The 23035-nt window shown below is 39.0% G+C and overlaps 1 protein-coding gene across 14 annotated transcripts in view; it reads left to right on the forward strand.

The window, feature by feature from the left end:
- Positions 1–23035, forward strand: part of nrm (neuromusculin) — a 627637-nt gene that overhangs the window by 468468 nt on the left and 136134 nt on the right. For all 14 annotated transcript variants that reach the window (XR_002009458.2, XR_002009460.2, XR_002009463.2 and 11 more), the window contains exon 2: positions 17853–18030. Coding sequence is in view for 9 of the 14 variants with exons in the window: in XM_019051885.2 (XP_018907430.2) it covers positions 17853–18030 (178 nt within the window). In the remaining 5 variants the exon portion in view is untranslated. The remainder of the gene's footprint in view (positions 1–17852; positions 18031–23035) is intronic.

A 23035-nucleotide genomic window follows, 5' to 3' on the forward strand; every position in this document is an offset into this window, starting at 1 on the left:
TCCGCAATTTGATCTTAAATATTCGAACATTTACAAGAAAATCTTTCTCTTGACTTCCCTGAAATATTAAAGTTTTATCGAAGGAAATTTGGCAACAATCGATTGATCATACGGCGTTTTTCCCCAGCACGGCATTATGATTGAAAATTTGAATCAGTGTCTCGTATTAAAAGTGAAAAATTCATGGAGAACCTCAGGCAAAGGTTTTTATTTTGAGTGACGGTCATTCCGTCCTTTCGAACGGAAGACTACGATATTTGACCCATTTTTTAAACATACTTTACTCATTATTTCATTTCATAGTTAATTAATTCGATCGGAGAATATTTCCTGCTGGATACGAAGGAACCGAGGCTTGCAAATTATTATTGAAATTGAAGAATTGAGTTTGCAAAGGGGTTAGTGATCTTCCAGCAACGAAGTGTCTAGCTAGGATAGGCAGGAACCGAGGAAGGGAAAGGAAAATAAAATCTTCCGCTTCTCGACGATATTGATAAATTGTTTTCTATTAAAAATTGATGCGCAAGGTGTTAAAACTTATGATTAATGATTGTCGGGTCTCCTCTAACCCATATACCTCGGTGCCTTTCAGGTCACATCTATTTATATTGGTAAGTCAGGCAGGTTGAGATCAATGTTGTCTCTCCGTTGGAAAAAGTATCATTTTCTACGGCGATAAAATGTCTCAAGGATCGATCAACAATTCCTCGCATTTCGGTCAAAGTATCGCAAGCATTATGCGAAGTTTCAAAATTCCCGCCGCCATTTTATTTTTTTACAGAGAAATTGTTCAACGAAGCTGTCCTAAAATTTCACTAAAATTTTTTTGTACTGCCGATAAAATTCAGTGAAAATTTAAAGCAGATTTAACCAACAATATCTCTTTAAAAAATAAAATGGCGCCCGAAAATTTGAATAGTTTCATGGCGCTTGTGATACTTTGGCCGGAAGGTAACGATTTCACTTTGGATTAAGTTGGAACAAATATAAATCAAGTCTCTGTTAGACTGCTTCTCTATAGTTGATATCAAGATAATCGTATTTATCAAATTAGGGTAATAATTGTCTATTTTACGATATAAAGCTAGAGTAAAAGTCCTCCTAGACCTCAATCAACCGTAGTATATAAACCATTTCAGACTCACTTTTTAAAAGCACTTTCTGCATGCAAAAATAAAGGCACATACGTTGTTTCTAAAACCAGCCAAAAATAGTATTCCCATATTGAAAAATGGTGCCCATGTGTCCCTGAAATTTTTCGATAGAGTCGGCAGAATATCTGTACCGCACAAAGTAAATTTTTTGCAATTTTTCCGATCATCGTTGCCGCACAAAATCATTTTCGCACAAATCAGATCTCAAGCATCTGGCAACATCAATAAATTTAATCTTTTTTCACTCATTTTTCTTAAATATGCCTCATATTTTTCTCGACGTTGCCACATACCGCAGAAAATGATTTACGCAAAACTGATTTTGTGCAGCAACGATAATCGGAAAAATGACCACAAATGGACGTATTTCTGTCAAACGGAACTATATGCATTAAGACCCATATAGACATGACCCATAAGACATGAGCCCTTAGATACCCATAAGAATATATGCATAACAGGGCTCACGTCATAATGCACATAGTTCCGTTTAACAGAAATACGTCCAAAAGTACTTCGTGCGGAGAAGATGGTCAGCCATAGAGTTGAGGAGTCGGCTTCACAACCGCCAGTAAGTAGTTATTTATTCCCGCGGCATAAGAAGAGCTGTACCATGTTTTTGATACCAGGTCGAGGAAATTAATTATCCTCCCTGTAAAACAAATTGCCCCTCTCGAAACTGCACTCGAGTGGCGTGCATTGAAATCCGTAAACGGGACAGAATCAACTGTTTTACGAGGAGTGGGATTCTCGCAGACAAGCGACCAAAAGCAGCCGGATAATGCGGCCTCTTTAGTCGCCGGATAAAAATTCCTCGAAAAAGATTCCTCGCGGCTCATGACGTGAAAAATGGGGGATAAATATCCGCCGAGAGCCGGGCACAGTTCATTTATTCGGCGCTTCATTCAAGAAAATGATAAGCCCATGAATGGGTGTCTCGCAGCCCGCACGCATGAATGTATTCCCGACGCGAGTAAAGGATAAATTACGTGGAAATTCCGCGTCTTTCAGAAAAAAAAACTGAAGAAAAAAAACTGAGGAGCAAAGTTGCCCCTTACTGTTCTCTTCGCCATCAGGTATGCTACCGTGCTAAGGCAACACGTCGTATGAACCCTCAGGCGTTGCCTAATTTCCTTTGATAAAACACGAATTTCCCAGTAAACTAATGAAAATTGTTCAGATATTCGTTCGCAATTTCACCTAAACTTCCTATAAATTGCAAGGAATAATAAATTTCCTCATCACTGAAAGAAAAATCTCGGTGTATTTACCAAGAAAAGGGTGAAATTACCAAGAATTCAGGATTCTATTTGATCCCAGTTTTTTCTTGGTAAAATTACCATTTATGGAATTGGTAATTTTACCGAGAAATCTCGGTAAAATTATTGAACTTTCTTGGTAATTTTCCTGAACCTTGGTAAAAACGCCAATATTTTTTATCGACTGTGGTAGAGTTACCGAGATAAAATGGCAAAGTTACCGGGAATTGATTACCAATAAAAGAGGTATTCTTACCTGAAAAAACCAGTAAAAATACCGGTTTTTAGGTAAGCTTACCAGTCTGTGTTGGTAAAATTACCAATAGTTGGTAAAAAAAAAGTGAGATGGTAAATGTACCAACGGACCTTGGTAAAAACGCCGATAATTTTTTTTCAGTGGCTAAAATAAGCATTTAATCGAAGGAAGTTTGGCAACCCTCGAGTGTTGATACGGTGTTCTTCCTTAGGACGGTAGTGTGGCGCTAGGTAGGGAGGTATTATTTCGGAGGAATCGCGAAGTAGGAGCATTAACCCCTCTCCCCGCCTCCTCGTAGCCTCAGGAAGAATAAATCGCTGACCTCTTCACTCCGGGCTCTCTCTTGAGTTGGCAAGTCCCTTTCAGAGCTGAAAATGATGAGAAAATGGCTCTCGAGCGATACACGCTTTTTTTCGCATCGCTCTCACTCCCTTCCTTATATTTTTTAAATGCCCTCGTTTTTATTTATAATTTTTTACATTCCTTTCATTAGTACTCGTTTTCAATTTGCCTTTCACCCGGCCAGCTCCGTGCACGTTCTCTCATGAATAGATTAATTCTCGGGGCGGATCTTCGGCGCTTCTCGGACAAAACCACGTAACCGCACTTCGAGATGGACCCTGTGGTCCGTTTGACCTTATCCTATTCCGGACTAATCTCGCAGTGAATGACGCTGCTTCAGAAAAACGACGTTTTGACTCGAAGCTATCCGTGTCTTTTTCGATACGAATGAGGGACACGAGATTTTCTTTCCGCATGTCGTCACTCCTCCGATATTAAGCGCTTCTATATTTTCACATGAGCCCTGAAAAGTATGGGATTAAATAGACAAAAAGGCTCACTTGAAGATGTGGCTTACGACGTTACGCCAGAGGAACGACCATATGTGGGGGTGGTTTTTCTCTGTCGAGCGCGGCTAGCTCAGCCAAGTTTTTTGCATTTGACACACATTCCGAGGGATTTTCGTTGCATTCAGAAAAATAAAGCAGCTTTCCAAGGGATGTCCTCGTTCCATTGAACAGCTTCTCGGTAAAAGTACATTCAGAAGGGATCGTCAGCCAGTCCATGCGATCATTTTTCTTGCGTCATAAGGGACGAAAATGAAAAAAAAAATTACTTACTAAAGCGTGATAATATTCGTAATAGCAAGTGGAAAATGGTGCAAGGACTTATGAGGGATCAAAATTGCGTTTTTTTCTGAATCCATTAAACAGGGTATGTACAAACTTTAAGACGAAGAAAAAATTAATTTTTCAGGTTTTCCCTATCCAGAAAAACTAGTTCCTCAACTTTACCGATAAAAATCTACGGGAAACTTCAGAATAGCGTCCACAATCGACAGGTCAATGAATGTCAAGAAGGGATATTACCGTCACAACATTCCAGTTTTCGCGTGATAAAATGGACCTCTGGATCGTTGAGATTAAATTAAGATTTCCCTGAAACTTCAACCCTTCAAAATCGACTTTCTTGAGATGCAGTGCTAAAGAAGTGGGTAGGTGAGAACGGTTTGTGGGTTCCCACTAAATTATCCTCTGTGGTTTTTGGTTACGAACAGTTTACGCGCAATTAATTATGACGATAAAGATTTGTGTATCATTTTTGTTTGGTTGTTTCGTTTTTTTTATTTGGTATCATTTTTGTAATGGTGGTTCCGTTTTAACTCTTGTATGCCCAGGCAAGGTCAAATTAACCCTAGGCTTGCCAGAAACACGTGCTCCACAAGTTGTAAGGGGCCGGTAACACAAGCTTTAGATGAAGGTCAACTAATGCATCCTGAAAATAAATCAGACATCAAACTATAAAAAAATCTAGAAAAATCGAGTGTACGTACAAGAAAAGATAGGTGAAATCTATTTAAGCCTCATTCTTTTTTTATTCCGTTTTTAGCAACACTCATCGTATGATTTGCCTGGTTTTAGACGAGCGTGGTAAGAGAGCGCAGTGAAGATTACTCACTGAGACTGAAGTCTACCGCGCCTTCAACATTGCGCGATACCCTACGCACTACCGCGAGGTTAGTTTAGTTGCTTAACCCAACCGAACCTAACTCAGCTCGGTTCTCCGTTGTATTCAAGGCGCATTGGGCGGAGTTATTAGAACGTGAACCTAAAAAATCTACTTTAATTACAATTTAAACATTATGAGGCCTCCTTTGGAAATGAACATTGAAAAAAAAGTATGGTAGATGTTACTTTACTCTAGAGTCCCTTTATACCCAGAGTAACGACAACTCACTTTCGGTTGGACCAGGATTGGGCTGAAAGTGGCCTAAAAAAAAATCCAATTCTGATTGGTTCTCGCTCATGGAGGCCGAAACTAGTGCACCAAGATGGCGGTACCTCGTATGTGAACAAGAATAATGAAAATATTACCTAATTGTGGTTTATCAAGAGTAAATTGTCATTGCCATCGGTCCAAAATGAAAATAGATTAAGAAATTATTCACAAACCAATCTCATTTTCTTTTTAATTGATCAATTTGTTGATGTTGTTGTTTCTGTGTGACAGACATCGCAGGATTCCTGATCCTTATCCCCCAATATCGTTCGTTTGAGTGCACTAGTTTCGCCTCCATGGCCAGCCAAGGTCGGCTGCCAGTCAGCTGATAATCGAGTTGTCGTTACTCTGGGTATAAAGGGACTCTACTTTACTCTATAATACAGTGATACGAGTATGATACGAGTATGCCAGATTTCATGGTAGCATTTACCATATTTTGGTACCAGAGTTCTGATAGATATTATTATAATTCTGATTTTCACTAAATAGTATCACTGAGTGAAAAATCAAGTAGACTCATAGTAGATTTTACAATTTTTTTTTTTTCATTTAACTTTCTAAGAAACACCCACCGGAACGGTCGTAAGAGGTTAACGGAGATCAGACGTTGACACATCGCTAAAATCTATACCCGCTTGTTCTGTCGTGCTAAGGATAAACGGTGTATGAACATTCGAATGCTGCCAAGTCTCTCGCAATTAAGTGTTTATTTTTAAGAGTAGCTATGGATATGTTCTTTTGAAATTTTCAGATATTTTAGATAAAATTTTGAATAAAACTATACAAAAATTGGAAAAGAAATATTCACAAGTTCCCCAGAAAATCCATAGTTTATCAAAGTAGATTTAGCAACGTTTGAAGGCTCATAAGGCGTTTTTCCTTAGCTTTTCAGTATAGGTAAACCTAGTGGATCTGTTTGTCACTGAACTTCAGCTTGATCTTGTGGGGTCCATTTCAGCCGGGGATCCCCAACTCAAACACGACCCCCTCAAGGAATTAATAGGGGAGCGTGGCGAGCTGGGGGGGGGGGGGATTGGCGAGAAGGGCTGGAATCGGGCCGGGCCGGGGAGGTTGAGGAGGGAGAGGGGCGCGTGCAGAAAGTGAAATTGAAAGCGGGGGTATTAATAAGCAGCCGCACTGTTGATGATGTCAAATTAATGGCTCGGCGCCCCATTACTTATATAGAGGGCGGTCGCATAACACATCTGGCTCCGATTAGAATCGACTATTAGCATTTCAATGAAGCTTCTTAGACGCCCACTCCCCCCGCCCCTGCTCCTACCCGCTGTCTAATTGCCGGGAGGTGCGTTTGGATTCGAGACCCTTCGTACGCGCACGCAGTCACGAAGATGTTTGAGTCCCCCCGGTTTTTTTTTTTGGGTCTGTCGAGCGGCCTGATTTTAATTGTCTTAAAAAATTAAGCGGTGTCGTGGCCAAACATTAACCGTGAGCTTTCACGCAATCTGAGTGGAAATTATCGTTTCTGCCCTAATTTTTCCTCTTACAGGAGAGATAAAACCAGTCGGCTCATCGACGGCTAAAGTGGGACTCCGCGTTTCTCCAATGTGTTGTTTCAAAATCTCCGCTCTTAAATTATTTTTTCGAAAAAAAAGAAGTTAATTTTATACCTAGCTTGAAATTCATATAGAATATTTCACTAACAGTGAAGAAAAATAAAGGAAGTTTTTACAAAGTTACGTTGACTAGTTTTCCAAAGAAAAAATGAAGTATGACTGGAAGTCTACATCTTCGCAAACGGAGATGGTCTCGCACTTTCGCCATCGTCATGGATGTATCAAACGGGAAAAATATTACACAGTGTGACGTGTTTGTAATCTTTGATCAACTCACCTCCAAATTCTACTCCTCCGTTCCCTCTCTCATGTCATTTGTTCTGTACCGTGTCTCTAATTTTCTGGTCCATTTCAGCTCATAATCTTTGCAATGTTTAAAATATTATCTTTATTCTCTTTTGAGACACTGTGGAGGCCAATCGGATATGGATTCCTCGTGTCTAACTCGTCAGAATAAAGGAACTCTAATATTTTTGTGTTATCTGATGATGGGACTCTAAACTAGGCATGATTATTAGCATTGCGCAACGTCTTTTCTCTGAATTTCACGAGAAAAATGAACCACAGAACGAGAAGTCTGAATATCAACTTTTAAACAAAATATGGACTACATTCTCCAATTACGAACTATAAATTCTGGCTCAGTTTAGAAAGAACATACAGTTAGTTTTCCAACTCTTATAAACGTTTTACGGATGAGCCAGGTATTGCAGTTCCTACTTACAAAATGTAGTCCATATGAGTGTTAAGCTAATTGCATCGCATTTTGTAATTAGGAACTATAATTTCCGGCTCCTCTGTAAAAACTCGTATGTGCAAAGGAAAACTAATAATACATACGTTGTTCCTAATTTGAGCCAGAAATTGTGGTCCCAATTGAAAAATGTAGTCTAATTCTCCAAAAAGTGCTTTATTTTTTTTTTACTCCTGCTGTTCGAGAACCATGGCTGGTTTTTTCTGGTTTTGACGAAATCACTTGATTTTTTTGATTCTTCGTTTTGTTGTGTACTCAGGCTGGCTTCAGAGCAGTTCACTCCCTCAACGGAGTGCGGGTCTGTAAAACTTTTCTTCCCCGGTCAGATGAGTTTCCTGGAGCACACATGCACACCGTGTCTCAAAACGCACGTCCACTTGACAGCGCGTCTATTTGGTTTGATGTATCTGTGCTCGGGCGGTATTGTTATTCCTGGTGTGAACAAGATTGTTTAACCCGCTCCCTTGTTTGGCCGTAACTGTTGACTGTTGACCGTTGGCTGTTGACCGGTCGCTGTTTGATGGGGTCTTGGTTCCGCCACCGTCGCCTTGATGTCGTCAAGATGTTGACCCTGCCTCGGCCACCGGAAACAGCCCTGTAATCACGCCGCCGAACCTTTGACCCTTTCGTCAACCCTCTCGCGCTAGACTAGAACCCCGCAAGTTTCATTGGAACCGTATATGCAGTCACGCGCTTTTGGCTTAGCTTCGTGGCAAAGCTCTTCGGTGGGTTTGTTTGCTGTGATGACGTGTGTACAACTGCCCCGGAATTCGTGTTGCAGCACCCTGAAAAGGGACTTTTATGAAAAAATCTACAGCAATTGAGCTACATTCTGCATTATAAGGAACTACTATTTGGACGTATTTCTGCGAAACGGAACTATGTGCATAAAGACATGAGACCTAAGACTCATAAGAATATATGCATAACAGGGCTCACGTCATAATGCACATAGTTCCTTTTTGCAGAAAAACGTCCGTTCCTGATTTATTTATGAAGGCACCCATCTATGTAAGGAAATTAATGACCTTTATCGACGGTAAAAGTGTTAAGACGTATATCTCGGTTTGCGGTGTTGCAGACTTCCTGTAATACTTTATTTTCTAATCCGAAAACCACGCAACATCATCTCTTGAAAAATTTGGTGATTTTGCGTTATTATGAGAAAAATAGTCTGTAAAAAGTTCAAGGCATGAAGTTGATGTGGCCGCTTTTGTAAAAATAAAATAAGATCGAAAATTTTCGAACAACGCAATCGATGTACGCGTTTTTACAGTTTCAGTGTCGAAATTTTGTTTCTTAACTGAGTCAGAGATGGTAGTTCCTAACTACGAAATGTACTCAAATAAGTAAACATTGTCTGATTTCTCCTAAAAAAAGTTAGTTTTTTGCCATCCTATGACTTGTTTATTGTTTTTTTTCTGTGGGAAGTCTCTAATCAAATATTATCAGTTTTTTACTTGAAATAAGTCGATCGCATATTAACGAGTTGCATCAAAAATGGAACATGATTATTTCAGATGAGCTTTGGGCTATGTAGTAGCATAAACTTTTTGAAGCTAATCTAAAAATACACATGTTCTTTTTAAGAAATGGCTCCTTCTCACACACACAGATCCAGATTTTGGGCTATGAATGAAGAACAGCTGCGCTAAGCAACATTACAATGAGTGCGCCAAACGCAGGCCATAGACGTAGCAACGTATGTTTAGATCAATGTTTAATTCTATACGGGTCGTGTGCTTGTAAGGATGCAACCTAGGTGCTTCAGGCCCAATCTTAAAGTGCTCTAATTCGCACCTGCTACATTGGCTCCGGAAACTGTTACAAACTTCCTCAATTTAGGACTCATCAACCTTCCTGAGTTGCTCCATTTGCGACGACTAATTTGTTCGCCAGATTACCCTGACAGTCTTGCGAGTATAGGAACTATATCTATATTCAACAAGCGTATTCCGCCACTCGCGTTTTTAAAGAGATTCTTATTTATTGTCGGAGTGATAAGGGATGGAATACAAAGGGAACGTTTATAAGAATTCATTTCTGACAATTGTATCTATAATAAAAACCAAATTTCAATTTTTTTCACTTTAAAATCCAAAATAAATTTCCTGGAAAATGTGGACATCAATTTTATCCAATGTTCACAACCTGTTTGAATCGGAACCAAATTGTTAAATTGATTTGCAAATGAAACTAAATGTCGATGTTCGGCACAATTGTCGAAAGCACGATTACCTAAAAAATTTGGGTCCCAGTTGTGACGAAAGGTCAAAAATCGGATGGAATTTTTCAAAATTGGAATTGAGTCGCTATTGTTAATAATCGCCACAATTGCGTAAATTTGGACTGGACTCAGCAGAAAAGAGCCAAGATTTATTTTTAAAGAAAAACTAGTCAGAATTTTTAAACTGAATTGATCGCTTGTAATCTCAGCTCAAAAATTTGAAGCTGATTTTTTTTTAATGTGTAAATTGACGTTTAAATCAATCTGTAACACTGAGTCTTATTGAGAAATTAAGGTTCAAATTTATTTTCTCTGTTCTATTATATTGTGACTTGTCATTTCTTTGTAACTGAATAAATTTTGAAACAAAATTGTCATAAAATATACAAAATGGAATAAAAGAAATCATAAAATAAAATTGAAACGCCTAGAAATGATGAAATTTCAATTTGTTAAATTTTTTTTAGGATGATTTTACCTCCTTTATCCGCCAGAAGAGTGCGAAATCAAAAACATAGCCAATACAAAAGTTACAATGCACACAGATTCTTGAAATTATCATCGTTTTCTCTTACGGTTGTGTTTGGGATGCGATCTTTAGGGTGTTAGCTCCCCACCAATATCCCATCTTGCCAACGCTGTCATCAGTGATTGGCCCGTTAATCAATACGTGAACGTGAGTATGAAAATACTGCGGAAGCGGAAAACAATCTAGTAACGTGAGCGATGCGACTGGCAGAAACAATATTACAACAAGCACCGATTGAGGTGCACAGCTGCCGCGGTATTTGAGACCTCAATCATGTGCCTATCTCAATGAGGCAGAAAGAGGAATTATGTAATAGATCTGGCAATGCTTTTAAAACCCGGAAGGAACGAATGGAATACGCTGCCAGACATGAACTAGATCAAAAAGCTTCATCTAAAACCGACATTTCTGTAGAAGAAAAATTGAAATTCTTATTCTTACAACCATATTCACAATCAGAGGAATTTGCAATTTTTACAATTGAGGAATTCGTATCCCCTTGAATCTCTCTCGCCAGTATAACAGTTTTTCCTGTCTTCCTGATCTATGTCGATGGTCTGTGCATGTCTTGTGATGCTGTCTAAAAATTATCGTCAAGTGCAAGATTTCACGCAGACTCCACTACATACGAAGGAGTTTACGGAGCGATACTATTTGTGGAAGTGGGTGGTTGCAGAACTGAGGAAGAAAGTAATATACGAGCGAACGGCAACTTACGATAGACCCTTTAGTTGATCCATCATTTCCTCCCTTACTCCATACCGTCCTCTGTGTCTACTGCTTTGTCTATCAATTCAGTAATCAGTCTATAGCCAATATATTAAATATTATCAGGCGTTACCGGATTCTCTCTCATATTTTATTTTTATTTTAACAGAAAATTAAGGAGCATGCTGGCTTCAAATTGTGTGAGTTTTTTTCATAACGTATGGATAATTCGCGGCAAGATTCAAAGCGGTAGGTTGTGGAATCGTCTGTGAAAATGAGAAATGCTCGGAAATTACCTAAAGTATTGACCCGAGAGGTCTTCGTTAGGTGAACTTGATAAGCTTACCGCTCAATGCGCCTTGAATACAACGGAGAACCGAGCTGAGTTGGGTTAAGCAACTAAACTAACCTCGCGGTAGTGCGTAGGGTATCGCGCAGTGTTGAAGGCGCGGTAGATTTGAGTCTCAGTCTCAGTGAGCAATCTTCACTGCGCTCTCTTACCACGCTCGTCTAAAACCAGGCAAATCATACGGTGAGTGTTGCTACTAATTGAAAGATGTTATATCATCGAACATAAAAGTTTTTTTCAAGCATAACAATTAGTTTTCCGTTCAAAAATTAAAGTATGGCAAGAAGTCCGCGACGCGACGTCGCAAACCAAGTAGTGTGATTGCCGACTTACACGGCACCGTCGATATGTTTTGTTAATTCGATGTGTTTACTAAGTTGCACCTTCACTGTTTCATATTTTCAAAGTACTAGTCCTAGGTAGACTTTATGCCAAATATTTTACCGAACGGAGCCCATGCAAAGGTGCAACAACGCCTCAAACCCAGAACCTCGGCATCGAAAAATAGTTATTTTCGTCGACTTTTTCGACTGTTATCACTCTTTCAGCAGATGCTTCTTATGTATTTTTTTGCGTACTTTCCGTTTCTGGCCTTTTCAAAGGCCTCCGATGAATTTTAAGGGGCCTTATGGCCCATTGTTGCCATTTTTGGCCCATTTTTAGGGGTTTTTTCAATTTTACACACCTAGAAATCAATTCAAACTAAGAACCGTCTACGTTTTTGAAAAGAACGCAAAAAAATGAATAAAAAATGTTCAGTGAAACTTTTTCCTACGTTGCCAAATTTTCGAGAAAAATCGTCCCAAAGAGCCAAAAATGGCAAAAATTCGATAAATTGCCACGCTTAAGGTTCAAGAAAGTGGAGTACAACTTTTATATTGACGTACGTAACAGCTCTTAGCTATAGATACAACATATCAAAAAATTACAGTTGTACCTGGATTCCCACGATGTGAAAATTGACCGGGATGTCGATTTTAGCGGCCTTTCTTTACTTGAAGGTAGCTCTTTTGAATGTTTCTCGACCGTAGTCACCCTCTATGGATGTGTACTATAAGTATTTTTCTACGTACTTTTCATATCTGGCCATAACAATGGCTTCCTGTGAATTTTAAAAAGCGTAACGGTCCATTGTTGCCAATTTTCACCATTTTTAGGGGTTTTTTCAAGTTTACATGTGTGAAACTTAATTTAATCTAAAAACCGTGTATATTTTCGGAAAGAACGTAAAAAAATACATAAAATGTGATTTGTAACTTTTCTCTACGTCGCCAAGTTTTCGAGAAAAATCGTCCTGAAGCGCCAAAAATGCCAAAAATTGGATTAATCATCACGTCGAAGGTTCCAGGAAGTGAATATTTAGTTTTATTTCACTACAAATAACGTATCGGAAATGGAAAATTGCAGTGCGTCTCACGGAACATGTAATGGCTCAGATGAACGTGACAAAACGGCCCCTCAAGGTGCTTTTACCTTATCCTTCACTCCAGTTCACCTCTTTATTCCTGTAACCTCGAGATAATCCTTGGTTCTCAAGATGCTTGCTACAGGCTAAATATACCAAACAACAAAAAACCCAGATAAGACAGGAATATTTAGCCAATATTTAAACAATATTGTTTTGGTATTTATGCAAACATTGGGCCAATATTGGTTAAATATTGAGCCAATGTTAAAATCGTACACCATCTTTCCTTTTGGCATAAATACTGTGCCAATACTTTGGCTGAGAATACTGTGCCAGTACTTCAAAGGGAAAGTATTTGGATATCAATATTGAGACAATACTACACCAATATTGAATCAATTTAGGGGTTCGCAGCTAGGGGATGGTGGAAAAGGGTTAATTGTGGAAATAATTTTAGAAACCATGAAAAATAAAAATAATGAAACCACTGGGATGTTATTGAATCGATTTTGCAGATTAGAAATTTTTCATCCACCTTGGGGATTGAACCCGGGACCTACCTAACACTAACCGACGACCCTACCGATTGAGCTTCACTAGACGATGTATTTTAGTGACTTAAAACCGGTATTTAACGTCGAGTTGGACGGGCAACTAGGATATTTTCCATCTGCCTGGATTTGTCCGTGTATTTATTTTACTTTTTACTTTACTATATTTTTTAAATTTATTTTATCGTTTTACTTTGTTTTATTTCCTTGCTGACTCTATTTTTTTCTTCACTCTATTTTTTTTTTTTTTTTCAAGCACTTCATTTTTTTTCTTTAATTATTTACTTCTTATTCCTTTACTTTGTTTTGTTTTACTGTAATTTATTTTAATACTTCATCATAATTTTTTTGACTTCAGTTAATTCTTTAAATTCATTCTATTCTTTAACCTCATTTAGTTTTTTCCCTTATACTTTATTTTTTTCTTCATCTCAGTTTTTTTACTTCATCTCCTTGCTCCCTCTAATGTTTTACTTCAGTTTAGTCTTTGACTTCATTTTATCATTAATTTGATTTACTTCATTTTATTTCTCTTCTTTTGTCTCTGTTATTCTATTATTTCCACCATTCTATTATTTTATTTATTTTTTTCTCTTTAAATTTTTCATCGACATTCTGAGATGCATTTTGCATTTGATTGCAGTTTGATGTCTTCCTCATAAAGACTATGCAGGTGCGATTGCCATAATCTCACAGCTGCACAGCTACTAAGTGCAAGTTCTACAGGAGACCAATAAGCACACGAGATCAAGAATTTCTTCTTCAGTTGAATTTAAATGTTTCATTTGAAATTTGAAAAATAAAAAATAAACAACCAGATGTGAATGAATGATAACATTCTCATTCAATGATAATATTCACAACAGTACATGAACTACAAACGAAACAAAAAAAGAAATAAACTGAGATCACGCGCAAATACATTGAAAATGACCTCAAGGAGGTGGAAATTCAACAATTTCTTGGGAGGCAAAAAAATATATATTATATTATATTATATTAAATTTGACAACAACTGCAATAACCTTTATGAATAATAAGGTTGAAAATAATGGATAATTGTTCAGAAAGAACACATTTGAGCTACGTCTTAAATCTAAGCCTTATTATGTTTAATACTTTTCGTTATGGGCAGGCATTTAGTATGATGACTTATACCGATTAGGATATTGAAAATATTTTAAAAATATTTTGAATAGCAGTATTATTGTTTAAAATATTTTCAAAATATTTTGAAAATACTTACCAATGCATTACTGTCTTTTAAAATGTTTTTAAAATATATAATAAATATTTTGAATATAAATATTATATGTACTGATATTTTAAAAATACTCTCACGATATAAATTTTTACAGTATTGAAATACAAATATTTTGAAAATATTTTTATGATGTTTTGGGTAAACATATTATTTTTAAAAATACTAAATGATGATTCTTTAAATATTTTCTAAAAAAATAATTTTGATTATAATATTATCAAAATATTGTCAGTATTGTGTAAATATTGCGACAGTACTGACAATATTTGCCCAATATTGTAAAAATATTATGTCTTATCTGGGAATGCGTGGGAAAAGTGTCCCACGATCCGCATGAAAGTCATAATTCACTTCCTGGAACCTTCGACGTGATGATTAATCCAATTTTTGGCATTTTTGGCGCTTCAGGACGATTTTTCTCGAAAACTTGGCGACGTAGAGAAAAGTTACAAATCACATTTTATGTATTTTTTTACGTTCTTTCCGAAAATATACACGGTTTTTAGATTAAATTAAGTTTCACACATGTAAACTTGAAAAAACCCCTAAAAATGGTGAAAATTGGCAACAATGGACCGTTACGCTTTTTAAAATTCACAGGAAGCCATTGTTATGGCCAGATATGAAAAGTACGTAGAAAAATACTTATAGTACACATCCATAGAGGGTGACTACGGTCGAGAAACATTCAAAAGAGCTACCTTCAAGTAAAGAAAGGCCGCTAAAATCGACATCCCGGTCAATTTTCACATCGTGGGAATCCAGGTACAACTGTAATTTTTTGATATGTTGTATCTATAGCTAAGAGCTGTTACGTACGTCAATATAAAAGTTGTACTCCACTTTCTTGAACCTTAAGCGTGGCAATTTATCGAATTTTTGCCATTTTTGGCTCTTTGGGACGATTTTTCTCGAAAATTTGGCAACGTAGGAAAAAGTTTCACTGAACATTTTTTATTCATTTTTTTGCGTTCTTTTCAAAAACGTAGACGGTTCTTAGTTTGAATTGATTTCTGGGTGTGTAAAATTGAAAACAAGCAGTTCCAACGCCCAAGCGTTGAAGGGCGCTTCTTGGTCAAAGCATATTACTACCAGCATAAGTACCCGGAGTCTGACGAAGTTGGAAGTTAAAGTGGGATTCTTTAACCGCAAAACCCTACAAAACTTTAGGTCGACCGCGAAGGTCTGGAACTTTCTACAAGCACATTGTGCTGAATTTTGGTTGGTGGTGAATGCAAACATAAAGGATGCACTGTAAATCAGACGACGGGAAAGAGCGGCGGAACCTCTAAAGCTGGTGCGTCAACGCAATCTAGCGGACAGCGGCGTCGCGACGCAGGTCGCGGGGGAGCGGGGCCGCGTGAAGACTGAAGAGGAGTTCAGCAGTGGTGAGGGGAAGCCTGGGTCGCGGGGAAGAGAGGGACCGGCCGGCCGGCGGTGACATCGGCGCTGGCTGGACCCATATTCACGGCGTGAACGCAGGCAGCGCTAATGTCTCCGCTAACTGGAGTTGGGGGTCCTTATTCATTCTCTTGGTCCATGACATAACCTTAAACCTTCCGCTCAATGCCGCAAACAGCTGACGTGTCGATGCTGCGCCAAGAAAATGAACCAATCACAAAGTAGCACAGTAATACGTCACTAAAACGAAGAGATCACGTGACTGTTCGTAATATTTTCAAATCGATCTGAAAGTACTGCCTCGGATATAAGTATTTAAAGCATAAGGAGGCCCTAAAATACTTTAACCAGGTAATACGTCCGTGCGAGATTGTTATGCTTAAAAGCAAAACATTTCACGAAAACTTTTACGAATACCAGATGCAGAAAAAAATCCAATTTTCCCGGGTGTACCAGAATGGCGTCATTACCCATAAGGCAAAAGGGCATGTAGTATAGTACATGTTACATCGGGGGAGTCGAACGGTTGGAAAGGGCGCATCTGGTACCCAGAAGCGCCCAAAACCCCTAAAAATGGGCCAAAAATGGCAACAATGGGCCATAAGGCCCCTTAAAATTCATCGGAGGCCTTTGAAAAGGCCAGAAACGGAAAGTACGCAAAAAAATACATAAGAAGCATCTGCTGAAAGAGTGATAACAGTCGAAAAAGTCGACGAAAATAACTATTTTTCGATGCCGAGGTTCTGGGTTTGAGGCGTTGTTGCACCTTTGCATGGGCTCCGTTCGGTAAAATATTTGGCATAAAGTCTACCTAGGACTAGTCCTTTGAAAATATGAAACATTCAGCAAAATCCAGGTGGGACCGGAAAAGGCCCAAAACGATACTCCTCCTTTCGCAATTTGTTGTCAAGTCACAAAACATGAAATGTTTTTGTCTTATCTTATACCATTTTTTTTTTGGGGGGGGGGGGGGGGCTATCTTAGTTCTAAACTGGAAAATGGAGTGGAATTGATTCGGGAGCGCGAGGGGAGGTTAGAATGAGCAGCGAGGGAGTCGGCCGCCTGCTACTCCGCCCGGCGGTTCATTTGTTTACCTTTCGAAATGAAAACGGGACTTTTCTCACTGCACGCTCCGGCTCTTCGCCTCGGATCAAATTTGGAGAACCTAAGTGCATCTCGCTATGCGCCACGTTTATCACGTATTCTTACGTATCTCGAGGCTCATCCCATGATGCACTTACTCGTTTTTTCCGGAACACGGGAGCCCAGGCTCAGCCTCGAGTCGCGCGAGATTAACCGATTAGCGCGCAAAATTTGAAATGGTTGACAGGAAAATGAACCCATTGTTCTCCCATTTTTTCCCCCGTCCGATCCCTCATTTCCGCGACGGGACTTCTTCATCTCCGTCTCCCTTCTCCGAACAACCGCGCAAGTGCGATGGTATTGCGGCGGTATTTATGTGGTTTTATCGGGAATGCTGCGACATTCCGAACTTTTCCTGACCTTTTGTCTCTTGACCCTCTTTTCGCTCGGAACTCTGCAGCGGCGTGTCATGTTGTGCTTTGCGATGAATCGATTGATCTTTCATTTAAACCTATGGAAAAGGATCGATTTACAGAGTATACGTTAATAATCGATTATTTACCATGGTTTCAAATCATACTTCGTTTTTGAATCTGGATGTTGGTTGATACGACTGCAAAGGATTTTATTGAAAGGTCTCCCCGAGAATGTTCGTGTTATTGTTTTGCCGAGTGATCAGTAAAGCAATGTAACCGGGGATCATGGAATGTTCTATTCTTATGATTAAAAACGCTGATTTGAGAGCGCAGGGTTCGAGGGATTCCATTTTTGTTTTGAAGATTGAGAATCGCTATGATATAAGTGAATAGTGAGTAATCCGTATTTGTAATGCAAGAAGCTAGAAAATGTTACACTTGTGAATTTTTTTAAAAGTTGTCAAAAGGCACCCTTTCAATTTTTTTTAAAGATGCTGATAACTTAAAATATAAAATCTAATAATATAATTCCGAGCATCAGGAGAGATGCTCCTGGTGCATCCCAACTGCACTTATTCCGCATCTGCATAAAATCGGCGAAAAATGTATTTATATTTGCTTTGATTTCTGTTTCAGGAGCGCATCAAATGGACATGTCGGGACTCGTTGGAGAAACGGTGCGACTGCCCTGTTCGGTGAACACGGAGCGGTGCGGCGACCTGCACAGCATCAAATGGTACCGCGGCTCCTCCAGGGTTTTCGTCTTCAGCGAGATGGCCAACATCGCCAAGGCCGAAGGAGACTACGCTGAAAGGTAAGTTCTCAAAACTCGAGAAATGGGGTCCGGTTTACCGTCGTTTTGGAACGTCGTACGTGAAGTGAACCTATACAGAATTTGCAGGTGTCTGAAATTTGATGAATTTCGTGTTTTAGTGGAAAACACTGAGTGAACTGAACACGAGGATACTCTTGTTTCATGAATTGAACAATTATTGGAACAGATATGACAAAATGATTTAATCTGCTAAAATACGTGTGTTTAAATGGGAAATGCTGCCAGATGATGTCACTAGGCGGTGCATTTACTCACTTTTACATTTATTTTTATACCATTTCCCATATTAGAAAAAAATCATTAAAGAAATACTGCGAAATCAGCTCTTTAAGTACTTTCCAATGAAGCAATAAAACATTTGCATGCAAATTCTCCATTAGAGAGGTCGGACATGAAATTATATACTATATTACTGGGTGTTTATTTGGTTTATTACTGTAATTTTGGTGTTTATTTGAAACGTATCGCGTAAAAACGCCACATGAGCATTTGAATGTTGCCTTCTTCGAAATTTCTAGACTTTTTCGATCAAATTACGAGCAAAATTCTCCAAAAAGTCGGGAGAAAAGTAGCTACAAATTTTCTTAAAAATTCGTGATTTGTCGAAGGAAATTTGGCATCGCCTAATGGTTAATACGGCGTTCTTCCATAGCATGGTAGTGTAGGAAGAACACAGGATCGACATTTGGAAGGGGCCTAATGAAGTGGAGCGGCGCACACTGTGGTATTGGACCTGAAAAGCTGGCCAAAACTATTTATCACCAGATATCGCCGAGTTTTAAAAATATTTTACAATCAGTACTTCTTCTTAAGTGATAATATGCACAATTTAACCACCTAACACATCTTCTGACAATTTGCGGAGAGTTTAAAGAGGGTGCAAGAAGCCCTCCAAAAAGCCTTTAAAAGGACGCAAAGTATCTGAGTAAAGCGGTGCTTTTAGACGAGTTTCGCCTTCACCTAGGGTCTACTTTTCGAAATAAGGACTTTCTATTGCCTCATTTATGTTTTTTTTAAAAACAGCGTAAGTCACTTCAAAATTTTTGACGAAACAGCCGATCTCTCAAATTGAGGAGTAATTTTACATACATACATACAAGTCGCTTTACAGCACTCCCTCGCGCTCTACGACTCCTAACCTCCACTGCTCTCTTTCAAACCACAAATCTTGGGGGATTGAGCACCTCAACATTTCTGCTTCAATCCCGTCCCTCCAACCTTTCATTGGGCGCCCTCTGCGTCTTCTCCCAGGAGGAACCCAGTCAAGGACCTTCTTCGGCAACCTGTCTCCTGCCATTCTCTGGACATGACCATACCAGATGAGTTGTTTTGTCAACAACATTTAAAGTTTAAGGAGTAATTTTACATTTCTCAAACAAATTAATATGAATCATTCTAGATATTACATTTTTGACAGTTTTGAATCAAAATTAGTGCTAGTATGAAAGTGCCGGGACCTCCATATGATGATTTGAGGTTAAATTATAAGATGAAAATGAGTTTTATCATAATAAGAACCATTGTAAGGACAGAAAGCACATGTGAAAATGATTCATTTTGATGGGTTCCTTCCTAACCCATGATCCACATTTCAAAAAGAGGGCACTACACTGCGAAATTCGTAACAAAACCACATATCTCACTTTTACGAGGCTTCAAATGTGCCTCTAAGCGTAATTTCATGCCAGAGGTCCACTTTTAAAGCCCCACCCCGCGGCCGCATGAACTCAAATTTGTCTGTAAAAGTAAAACATGGCATAAATATGTCTATACTCAAGGATAATGCACGAAAAGATTGTTAGATAACGGATTAAACACTTTTGCAAGACTTTAAAGTGACCCTCCCATCCGCTTTCAACTTATTTTTTTTTATCTCTCTTTCGAGGGCGTAGGGGCCAGAGAAACAGGTTGCGTGACCAAATGTCACCCAATTTGGTACTAAATGGGTCAGAGCTGTTGGAAAAATACAATTTCAGTCGTTAGTATCGACATAATTTTTCCCATTCATGTTTGTGAAAATCGCTCAAAAGTCCATCTTTAAGGTCGAAAATTTCAATTTCCTCAGTTTTCCTCAGTCTGTCACCCTTGAATCCTGAAAGTACCCACTTTGGACTATAACATTCCGCCTTAAACCGCTTGAGCGCAGTTGAGCGTAAAAAGAAATCGGACTCTGAATTTCGAAAAAAACGTTTACTTTTACATCACTTTTCAATCTCCTGTGAAAATCACTAAAAAATGAAATTTCGAAAATACTGTGGTTAGTTGTGTAGAATATACCCCTAAGAATGTGTTGCATATCGCCGAAGTTCCCTTTTATGGCCGCACAGTTGAAGTAAACTGATCGACGAGTAGCGCGCCAAAACATATCAAAATAATCGCTGAGAATTAGGTAACTTCGTGGTCTCTTCACGGGAAATTAAGCCACTCGAAAAATGGTACATACATGTCCACCAGGGTAAAAAACAGTGTAGATTTCGAATATCACGTTGGTTTTCCAATAAAAAAAATTTTAAAATTGAGGTTTTGGCCAGGTTTTTCGGTCAAATACCACAGTGTGCGGCGGGAGCAAGGAGAAGTTTACATAATTCACCGCTCGTCTCCTTCAATCGTGATTAATTCTTTCCGAGCATAGGTTAAGTCCCCCGCAAAGTATAATAGAATCCCGAGCAATTTCCGGCCTTTACCCGTCGAACAAGGGACTTTTTCCGCGCTAATGAGGTTCCGCCGAACGACAGCAGAGCGCGCGCCGAAGAAACTTTCCCACGCGCGGGAGGGGGGGGGGCTTTGATGTGGGGCGCAATGACGCGTCTAATCGCGCGATGAGACGCTCTTTCGCGTTTGAAACATCTCCGAGGTTTCAGCATGTCATCAAGCCGCGGTTTCGCGGTAGAGAGAGATTTCGTCGCTTTTCTGACGTAACGGCGTATCTGTTTTTCCGAATGAGCCCCAGAAAGCATGGATTTACATGGAAGGCAAGGCTCACTTGGAAATTGAGATACGCCCTTACGTCAAAGAGGCGACGATTTCTAGGAGTTGAGGAGGAGCGATCAACTTCGGTCTCAAATTCGATTTGCGCTAACTTTTCTGTGGTGCTTAGGAAAAACGCCATATGGACCTTCTGGCGTTGCCAAATTGGCTTTGATAAAACACGAATTTCCTCGTAAGCTTATAAATATTTCCCTTCCAATTTTTTCGATAATTTTGTTCGCAATTTCACCTAAAGTCCCTGAAAATTTCAAGGAAAAATATTCATAACTTTTTTCAAAAACAAACATTTAATTGAAGGAAATTTGGCAACTCTCGAATGTTCAAATGGCGTTTTTTCATAGCACGGTAGTATTGTTGCAGTTTTCTCAACCATTGGTTAAAGCATGTGAAGTTTGAACGGTTTGAAGCTTTCTTAGAAGGGATATGGCGTTAATTTTGGATGAAAATACTTCGGGTTTGGCTGCTAAATGTTCTGCCTCTAAGCCGTATGTTTTTCGATGGCAAGCTGTGATTCCGGATCGTAATAATTGATACCTCGTCATTTCGACCATTGCAACTATTACTTTTCAACGATGTGGACCGCATTTTTCCTTAGGAAGTACAAATTCTGGTTCATTTTAGAAACAATGTATGCGCTTTTGGTTCCCCTACGCAGATAGGTGCTTCTATGGATGAGCTAGAAATTTTAGTTCCTTCCTGCAAAATGCAGTCCATTTAATGGTAAAAATGTCGCTTCTCGGAGCTTTGCAGGGTCACTAAGAAAATCAGCCGCGTTCTTGTGTTACCTATGATTGGTATAGGAAAAGAACGAAATTGTGTGCTAATTTTAGTACATTATGCGTTGAATTTAGCCCAGAAAACATTTGGTATAAACCAAGGAACCCCAAAATCAACCAAAGATTGGATTACACTTCGTGTTTTACTTCCCATATTATCCGAACTTTGGTGTTACATATATTTTTTCTCTCACTAATCCTGCGAGTCGATTGTCGAGTAATATTGATAGAGAAATCCTCATCTTGATCGCGATTTGAATCGATCAATCGATAAAGATTCAACAATGGGCCCTTTGGCAGGCTGGCAACGCGGAAATGGACTTTGAAGTGAGCTGGCGGCCGACAAAAGCCGACTTACACCGCTCATTCATAGCCGGTAATCACAATCGCGAGCTACCACTTCCGGCGCCGCGACCGCGGTAAAGAAAACATAAAGTTGTAAAGTTGTGCTTTTAATTGAGCCGGGCCCTTTGACTTATCGCGAAAGTTCAATCTCGCGTAACGACCGTCGATTTGTTCGGATCAAACTTTCATGCGCTCTTTTCTCTCGCTCGCGCCCTTTGTCCCGCCGGAAACGAGCGCTTCCATGCATCCGGTTTCCGGGAGCGCCGTTGCCTTTCCGCACCGAATGTCGATGATTTATTTGCGGGAAAATTCTTAAAGAATTGGAGAAATTTTGAACGTACATGAATCTATTTTCGGATTTTCAAGTCCTTGCACATCTTTAATTATTGGATTATTGCTCCTAAAGGACTCTCAAGCACATTAATTACGTCAGCCACTTGGAACGGGGGAGGAGGTAAATGATAAGGATTTCATATTTCATGCTAGGAATTTGTTATGAAATGGAGTAAATTTTGCAATCAGGAACTACAATTTCTAACCCATCCATAAAAACAAGCATGTGTGTAGAAAACTAATGGTACTACGTCGTTTCTTAACTCAGCCAGATATTGTAGTTCCAAATTTCAAAATGCAGTCCAAATAATGCCAGCTAAGCAATTTTTTTGAGCTAAGCATTTTTTTCTAAACATTCTCCACCGAGTATCATAAATTGACAAACTTGGACTAAACGGAAAGTTCCAACACCGTACGTTGCTAAAACTCGTATCGCTAAGTCTTATTCAAAACAATTAAATTTTGACGGCACAGCATTTTCCGTGCCATTCAAAATTCTGAAAAAGAACCGAAGCAGTGTCTCTTGCATTCAAAATTTATGT

This window comes from Bemisia tabaci, chromosome 5, assembly GCF_918797505.1.
Source record: "Bemisia tabaci chromosome 5, PGI_BMITA_v3".
In the NCBI taxonomy this organism is placed as follows: Eukaryota; Metazoa; Arthropoda; class Insecta; order Hemiptera; family Aleyrodidae; genus Bemisia; species Bemisia tabaci.